Below are 9738 nucleotides of genomic sequence, written 5' to 3'. Positions count from 1 at the left end.
CCTAACAGCAGTCCCTTGCTAACTATGGACCTTGTAGAAGTGCTCAGTTCAATTTCCCAAAAAAATCCACTTATATACATATAAGTCTCCAAATGAATTCCAACCATTGTTTTTATCCTAATCTTCTTTCAAAGGGCTCAGTGTAATGTATGTTACCCTACAAGGTAAATCAGGCTGAAAAGTTATAGACTGGCCCAAAATCAACCAATGAACTTGATGGCTAATAAAAATTGGCTATTTGTATCCAGTTGGTGGATGCTCTAGCTGTGTAGGGATTCAAACCCAGAACTCCTTTGCCTGACCAAAACTATAACCTAGCCTTTCACATCCTGATTCCTTCCAGACCAAAGCTTCCAGATTATAGCTGGCTGGGGGATCCTGTATAGCCCAACATATTAATGAGCCTCAGATTGAGACAAGTAGTTTGATGGATCACTTGCACAGTGCACTCATACAAGCCTGGCTGGGTCTTCAGATCAGACATGCAAGCCCTGTTCAAATGCCACTAGTAGGAAAGATTAAGTTGGCAAGTATGTGAACCAGGGGCTTGTCAGTCATGCTCCCCCCTATTTATGCAACATCATCCTTAAAGAGAGAGATTTTTTTTCTCTGTCTTTGGTTTCTTTCAGGTAGACCCCTAAGACATTTATACATCAGTTGAAATCAGAATTCAGTTAATAATGACTGCTGATTTCAGAAAGTTCATTCTAACCATGACAAGTCTGGATCCAACCCAGTACCCCTAAATCAGTGGGAATCCAATCTATGTCATACTGGGCCTATAACAAATTCATAAAACTCATTTGTGAGAAAATGAATTATTGTTTTCATGAGCTCTTTGGGCCTATTCCACTAATCAGCACCAGAATAGGCAGTGTGCTAAAAGGGGATTTGAAAACTGGGCAGCTTTCCTGAATATCTCTTTCTTTCCCTTTCTGCTCTCTGCTCTGTTCCCTTGAGGCTGTACAGTAAGCGCAGGGCATTTCCCTATGCAACACAAATGTCTCCTACTAGATCTGGTGACATGATGTCAGGCTTTGCTCCAGTTCAATGAGTTGCAACTACAGCAAAGCTGAAACTGTTCTCTCATTGAGCACCATCTCCCTGAAGATTGTTTGGGGAGGGAAATCATATCAGAAGGAGCAAGAGCAGTTTCACGTATACTCCTCTTCTAGGGACATTGTCAATTTTTGTCTCTGTAGAATGGCAAATGTGTGATCCCTGGCTTTCCTGTGATAAAATACAGACTCTTCCTTGTACCACTTACCCACAAGCTTTAATCCACAATAACCGATTTGGACCGAAGTGCTTCCTCTCAAGCAGATTTTAAGCATTTGTTTTATTGATAAAAGTTTGATACAACATTATAATACTGTACTTAAAAACCACAAACAGTCAGAGAAATACCCTGAAGCCCCGCAAATCATCACCATTAATGAATATAGTCTATTTTGAAAGTAAACCATTAACAGATATTCTGGTTTTGCATGTTTGTACCAGAAAGGCACATTTATTTAATGATTTCAATGATATTTCAAGTATTCCATGATAATCCTACAATTTGGAAAATTTAGTCTCAAAATTAATTTGCTACTTTTATAGCTTCAGTTTTTTAACCCTTTCCTTTCCCTCAAAAGTAACTAAAGATTCACTTTCTGGTTACCTTAAAAATATCTGAATATTGGAAGCTGCTAGATTATAGACTGTAATTTAATTTGCTGTAGTTGCAAATTAAAATGATTACAATATAATTTTAAAAAATCAACATTAAAACAGTAGTAAATTATTAACCACACCAAAACAATTCAAAATTGTAAAGTTTAAACCAATGCATAACTCTGTTCTTATAACCATTTTCTTTTCATATTTTAATTTTTTAAAGAAGTAATTGATCAACTTTAGCATATGACGTAAAAACACATATACAGATAGATTAGGCAAGATTTGTACCCAGGATTAATCTATTACAGAACAGGCTGGAGACAGAAAATGGCAAAACACTTGTGGTCTTATTCCGTTTCCAGCTGAGACTGCTCAGATGTACCATCGATGAAGTACAACCTGTTCTGGACATTAATGCTGCCAGTCTCAAGGGCTCTTGGTGGCAGGCCTTAACTTGGCTACAGCCTCCAAACTCCAAACACTTACTTACCTTCAGAAGGACACAGATGGCAAGATGGATACAAGACCTTGCCACAAATCCAGATGCCAACTCTGCCTTCACATCTACTCATAAAAATACCATCACAGGACCTAACTGCATCACTGACACCATTAGAGGTATTTTCACTCCTTCATCCCCTAATGCAATATATACCATTCGTTGTCAACAATGCCTTCAACACTGCATTGGACAAACAGGACAGGTTGTATGCCAGAGGATAAATGGACATATTTCAGACATTAGGGATATGAATACACTAAAACCAGTTGGAGAAGACTTCAGACTCCCTGAGCATTTCATCTCAGACCTCAGAGCAGCAGTCCTTGAACAACAACAACAACAACAACAAAACTACAAAGGAAGTTTGGAAAGGGAAAAGGCAAAACTGGAATATATCTATAAACTCCATTTCTTCATCAGTGGGCTGAACACAGACAATTGTTTCCTGGCATACTCCACATAATGAGGAGATTCAGCTCCTCAAGTCTCATGAGAGCTCTTTTCGTCAGTTCATCACGTCTCATTTCTGATTCCCAGCCCACACCACAATACATTCCAGGAATACTCACCAACCTTTATATGGTTATGTACTTACCTTGGCTTTAGGCAACATCCTGCATTTATCATTAGAACTGAACTTGTCACCCCATCACCATACCCACGAATTTGGAATATCTATTGCTATTCATGTGGGCCAGCATCTCACAGTGGTTTGAGTGTTGGACTACGACTCTGGAGACCAGGGTTCAATTCCAAGCTCTGCCATGAAACTTATTGGTTGACCTTGGGCAAGTCACACTCTCTCAGCCTCAGAGGAGGCAATAGCAAAAATCCTTTGAACATATCTTGCCAAGAAAACCCTATGGTAGGCTCACTTAAGTCAGAAATGACTTCAAGGCATACAACACACACATTGCTATTCACACACTCTGTTTATAAAGGTCTGTTCCTGGGCACTTCAGTCCACGCCTCAGATGAAGTAGACTGAGGTCAATGAAAGCTTATGCTAACAATTTCTTTCTGTCTCACGGTTAGTCTCAAAGATGCTGCAATATCCCTTTGCATACTGATCAAGACTAACATGGCTATGTTTTTAATACATTTTAACAAGTATTATAATTTGAATATAATGAATGTTCCTTGAATTCTCATGGATTTCAGAGATGCAGGTGACTGAACTAAAATGCACAAATTCTAAAGCTAGGTACAGATTTGAAAAAATGTATATTCAAACATTTGGAATGTCCTTTTTACTCTCAATGTGAAAATCACCACTACATAATTATAACAGTTTAATTGCTATAGCTCATTCCCATGGAGTCCTGGGATTTGTATTTTTGTGAGGTACTTACAGTTCTCTGCCAGAGATTTCTAAAACTGTAGCTCAGCAGAGTCACTAAAAAAATGCTAGGTTCCTCACCAAACTACAAATCCCAGGTTTCCATAGGCTGGAGTCATGATGGTTAAAGAGGGCTTTGATTGCTACAATTGTACAGTGTGGATACACCCAATATTTATTTTACTTCCCTGTGTAATGGTTATGAAAATCCACTTGTCTAAGGTTACTTCTTGATCACAACAGAATTTCCTCTTTAGTGCAGCCTGCAGATACTTTACCTTAGTTGATCATTGGCATCTTGGAATTGTTGGCGAGCAAAGATAATTGCTGGGCTGGAATTGACCGGAAGAGCCGATCGGTTGTTGAGGTACATGTCTTCTAGCCAGTAGTCTAAAACCTACAAAAAAGGGGTTTTTAATGACCACATAGACAAAGAAGGTAAGACATATCTTCTCTATTTGTGTGGTCCTTTCTGAAATTAGGCATCTGATGAAATGCATCTCCTTTGAGATATTTTTCATTAATGTAGGAGCAGGCGCTTACAATAATAACACTTACCCACACATTCCCCAGAGTCTTACAAGCAAAACCTGCACTCAGTCCTGAATTAGAATCCCTCAGGCACAGATTATCCTTTTGGTAGCTTCCTTTAAGCAGCCAGAGCTTCTTTAAAGGTGGAGAAGAAACACTGTCCTACAACGACTGCCAGTTACTATAAACCTTCCTTCCTTCCCTATCTACCTAGGATTTTGCCAGATAGATAGAATGATATTCATTTGAAATGGTTGACAAATAATTTTCTTATAGGCAGAGATGGAAATGACATATGTTGTTACAGGTATTTCTTCCAAGACTGAAAAACAGTCCCAATGTGTGGCAGAGGAATTGTTCTGCATAGAAAATCCTCAACTCTTTCGTCATCACATACATGGATGAATAATTACAGTAGTTTTCTCCCTATTTCTTTCTATGCAGAAAACAGGTTTTTGTGCCAAAACCAAAACAAAACATATGTTTTGCTATGAAGAATAATTCTTCTGGGACATGCATGGATGCTTGAATAAAGAATGCTGGATGAAATAGTTCAAGATATACTGTACATCTCATCTCATACACCTAAATCATGTTGTTAGTATTTACTGGAGTAGAGGAATTAAATCAGTCTGGATCTACTTATGTATGACTCACCATTCAATAATTGATTCAATAGGTATTCCCTATTTGGGACAAGCCAGTGAGACTCCTGCCATAATTAGAGATGCATAAGAAATTGGTTGGGTTTGCATTTTAAGGTGAGCTTAGTTACCACTCAGAACTGAACACAATTGATAGTCAGAAATCTTTACATTTTCAAGCTGGTAATGCAATTCACCAAAATAAATAAAGAAATACATTTGAAAAATGAGCCTGGAGAGATTATGTATACACAGACACAGATTTAGGAGAATGCTGAAAAATATACAAAGAAATCCATACCTTTTTGGAATGTTCACATGGAAACACTCATTAATTGCCATGTAGGAGAAAAAGAAAGTCTTGCAATCTCATAATGAAGAAGATTAGAAGTGGAAAATGGTGACCCTTAACAAAACTGAACTTGACAATCTCCTTATGCCTAGACCTTTGGCAGAGAGGATATGGTTTCTCATGTAATGGTATTGCTTAGCAGTTACTCCTGTTTTGATATACATCACTCAGTGAATGAACCTAGAAAGGAGTGGTCATTCTTAATCTTTTAAAATTGAATCTATTTTTTCAGGCACATCTTCAATTTTCTTCAGAGAGAAGGTCCTGGATTTTCTGATTCATGGGAAACACCAACCAGAATGATCAGGAATTGCTTTACTTGTATCCAGTTCTACATTAGTTATTTTACTACTTTACATCCAGAATTTGGCTGGATGACAACAACAATGACAACAACAACAAACACCAAATCCAAGTCCTAATGCCAGCCAACATAGGTGTCCTGATTTACTGGGTGGCTAGTAGTATTTGTAGTCTCTGTGTATGGTTGTGAAAACTGGACATTGAAGAAGGCTGATAGGAAGAAAATACACTAATTTGAAGTGTGGTGCTGGAGCAGAGTTCAATTGATATCACGGACTGCTAAAAATACAGATGAATCAGTCCAGGAGCAAATCAAGCCTAACCTCCCATTAGAAGAAACTAAATTGAGGCTGTCGTATTTTATACATATGATGAGATGACTCATTGGAAAAGGTAATAATGCTTAGTAAAGTGGAGCACAGCAGGAAATGAGGGATACTGCATTACAGGTGGATCAATTCAGTCAAGGAAGCCATGTTTGCCCTGAGTTTGCAAGACCTGAGCCAGGCAGTTGATGACTGGGTTCTTGGGGGTCTCTCATTCATAGAGTCATCATAAACTGAATTTGATTTTATAGAAAACAACAACAACAAGTCTACCTAAGATTTTGATTGTGGGGATTCTCAGGGTTTTCATTGGTCTGCATTTCAAAGCAAATCAAGCTGACAAACCCTTCTTAGCCTAATGTGTAGTTCCGAATTTAGTTACTGTATTCTTCAGCCTTCAAGCACTTTTCTGAATTCTCTTCTCAAAAAAGTACCACATTCCATATGCAAATCTTTATTTTAGAATAAAATACGTTTGGAAATGCAGACACTGGGAGGAGAGCTTTATACATGCATTTTTGTGAGCAAATACATTCCAAAATACATATTTCTATACTGCACAAATTTGGAGGCAGGTTTATTTATTCACAGATACAGTAGAAATGGGATGGACCAGACATATGAATGAGCACATACAAAGTGGACATGGGCTAGAAGCAGACTGATCCATCCACCCCTAATTGGGTTCATTTAAATTCCTCACAGGTCAAAATATGGTGACATTTCATTCATTTTGTAATGAGAAGAATTTCTAAAGCTGTCAAGGAGTTTATTAACATTCCAGTTGGCATACCATGATTCAGCACTAGCCTTATCATTAGGCTGAGTAGGCTGATGGAAGATGGGGATGCTGGATCTCGTTGCTCTTAAACTCCTAGATGGGCCTCCAGAGTGAAAGCTGCGTATGTAGCACTACCTGCTCTGCTCACCTTAAACTAGCCTGCTGCTCTCAAGTGCAATAGTGGATGCTGTATAGTAGTGACAGATGAGAGGGCCTTCCTGGTTGCTGCTCCCAGGTTTTAAAATGTCCTCCCTATAGAGGCTAGGATGGCTTCCACCTTGCTGTCCTTCCACTGGGAAGTGAAAACTTTTCTATCCTGACAGTCTTTTAGAAACTGGATGCAATGGGCTTTTAATGATGTCTCGTTGATTTTTGTCTTCTTTGAATGGATTTTAATTGTATAGATTGTTTAACTGTATTTTTTTAAAAAAATCTTTTATATATTTTTACTTATGTCTCTGTAAATAGTTTAATCTGTATTTTTTGATATTTTTAATAATAATAATAATAATAATAATAATAATAATAATAATAATAATAGCTTTATTTTTACCCCACCTCTCTGTCAGAAGACAATCTAGGCTGCTTACAATTAAAAGAAAGCACACAATACCCAATATCTCAATTATTCCCTCCCTCCCCTAAAACATCAGTTAAACACATTAACCATTAAAACAATACATTAAAATAATCAGAGATGGGTGAATGGGGCTACAGAGTACCCAGTGAAATGGTGGATTGAACTGTTAGCTGGGTTTGGTATTCAGGAAAGGCCTGCTGGAAGAGATCTGTCTTGACAGCCTTTTTAGAGCTAGCCAAGCTGGTAATATGATGGATCTTTAAGTTGTTTTGAGTCCAAGTATTGCAAAAAAGAGGGATATAAATACATTAATAATGCAGTCTCATCACAACTAATTAAGATTCAACCACTAGTTTGTTTGCTTTTGTATGTTGCCTGGGAAATGTCATTTTGCTCTTCACCTTAGGTAGCAATATGCTTTAGGCTACTTTACTAGGATGACATTCAGTGATGTATTCAAGTCTTTTACCAAAAGTCTCAAGTCAAGTCTCACCTTCAAGTCTCAGGTTGAAATGCAAGTCCTTGCAAGTTACTTTCAAGTCATGCCCCAAGTCAAGTTTCATGATTGTGAGCCAGTGGCCTCAAGCAGATGGGACAAAAAGAGCATCCAGAGGCTGCTCCTGCCCTGCTTGCTGTGGGACTCCGGTGACCAGATGCCATGGTCCCAAGACCGGCTGCTGCTACAGTCCTGAATGGGCCATGGCAAAGGGTGGATAAAATCAGCTTTTGTTGTGGCTGGGTTTGGGCCACCTTAGGCAGCCCCGGTGCGGCTCCAGTGCAGCCTCAGAGCAGTTAGATGGCATGCATAGTCTAATTGCCATACCGCCAAATCACATGGAAGATGCCCTTTTTTGCCTGTCTGTTTCAAGCCAATGTTAACAGAAGAAAGGTGGTGGTGACAGTGGTGGTGGTGGGGTTGAGTTTCAATAATTAGAAAATCATACACAAAGTTGGGTGTATACACACACACACACACACTATATTTGACGTGTGGTCTGCTCTTTCGACCATGCTCCAAATGCATGGCTTCCAGTTACAATTTAGAATGGTTGAAAGAGCAGGTGAATATTGTCCCTTTATTGTATAAGGTTGGTTGGTGTTGGTCATGCAAGCTCTTGGAGAGGTGGATTTATTTCCTGAGAGCTGTGGCTGCTGAGGGGAGTAATGTGTTGGTGCGGAAAGCTGTGTTTGTTCTATTTTTGTTGTAAACTATAAACCAGACTTTAAGATTCGAGTATCTATTTAAAATATCTAAGTGTAATGACTTACTGAATGTGTGAGAGGTAATGAGAACTGATGTGAGGTAAACCCAAAATTCTGCCTTTAGCCTTTGGCTTGTGATTCCCACACATGGTATAAAGGTGCTGCAGTCATGAACATGGATGTGCAAATTGTCATAAGTACTTGCCTTTCAAAATCATTTCCATTTAAATATCTTTACCAATCTTCAGCCCTAAAACACTGGCAATGAATAAGATGGCATGCTGCTCTTGCTCATCTTGCTTCATTATATGCAATCTTGTAATGTTACTTTAACCCAGGATGTTAAAGTAATATGTACCTACCAGATGTTCATGTGTGAGTCCATTCACAAAGTAGTATCATAAAGTTTACTCACACAGAGGATTCTCACTATTCATACAGATGCACAAAGAAGCAAGGAAGCTACAGAATTTCCCTGTAATGCAGAGAAGACTATTGCAAGGGGGACTCTCAGTATGAATGAATGGTTGGGAAAGCTTCATCCAGAATTTGTGGGGTGAGATCTTCCAAATCAGATGATGTGTGGCCAGTGCCTGTTGTTGTTTTCCAGCAATAGTTGAGTTCTGGAAGTGATGCATCACATAAAAACTTAATACATGTGATGGGAAATGTACCCCACATATGAAAATGGCACATGGGAAGTACACATATAGATTCAGCTAAAGGATGCTGTTCATTGTTTCACTGGAAATCACTTTTAAAACTATCAGCATTTTGAGGACTGGGACTGAAACCTAAAACATTTTATTTCTCAGTCTGGATTTGGTAGAATCCTATCATAGAACTCGCTTATTTGTTGACATTCACCAAGAAAATAACCACAATTCAGGACAGCTAGAGGCCCCAATGCCAAAGATTTGACAGCTTCATTTAAACCAGTAAATGAAATTCACTATAACCTTATTTCATCACTTTCTGCCCATCCACCTATCCTGTCCACAATTTCCCTTTCAAAATTGCTTTTCCTATTGCTTCCTTCTCAGCAAAAGCACACAATCTCTCTTCGCCCCATCTGAGCTAGTCCCATACTCCACTTTCTCCCAGGCTCTCCCTTTCTCAAAATTCATGGCTTTTATGTTCTCCTGTCTCTTCTTCTCCTCCAGTTGCCCTTTCCGCACTGCACTGTTTTTTCTCAGCCTACTGTCTATCGTGTTCTCCTTCATTCAGCCACCATGCAATTGGACTGTCTGCCCACTTTCCTTCCTGATTCTTAACCTCCCTCTCTTTTTCCTCACCAAGAGTTGCTATGCCTTTTTCTACCAACACCATTCAATGCTTTTTATCCTTATTTTATTTGTAGTTAAATTTTTTCTCAATATTCCAGGACATCAGAGCAGCTTAGCCAATCCTGGGGATGGGGAAGAAGAAAAAAGGGTATTCATACGCAAGCAGGGAAAAGTAACGTAGCCTGTTTCCTATAGTATATGGTGAAACTGTTTGTAACTAGGTAGCATT

At 38.8% G+C, this 9738-nt stretch overlaps 1 protein-coding gene across 1 annotated transcript in view; it reads right to left on the bottom strand.

Annotated features, from left to right (window-relative positions):
* CHAT (choline O-acetyltransferase) overlaps positions 1-9738 on the bottom strand; it is a 68456-nt gene that overhangs the window by 41487 nt on the left and 17231 nt on the right. The window contains exon 4 of the mRNA XM_042456293.1: positions 3782-3900. Within this exon, the coding sequence (XP_042312227.1) occupies positions 3782-3900 (119 nt within the window). The remainder of the gene's footprint in view (positions 1-3781; positions 3901-9738) is intronic.

The sequence above is a fragment of the Sceloporus undulatus genome, chromosome 3, assembly GCF_019175285.1.
Source record: "Sceloporus undulatus isolate JIND9_A2432 ecotype Alabama chromosome 3, SceUnd_v1.1, whole genome shotgun sequence".
In the NCBI taxonomy this organism is placed as follows: domain Eukaryota; kingdom Metazoa; phylum Chordata; class Lepidosauria; order Squamata; family Phrynosomatidae; genus Sceloporus; species Sceloporus undulatus.
This window is presented reverse-complemented; position numbering and strand designations above follow the sequence as displayed.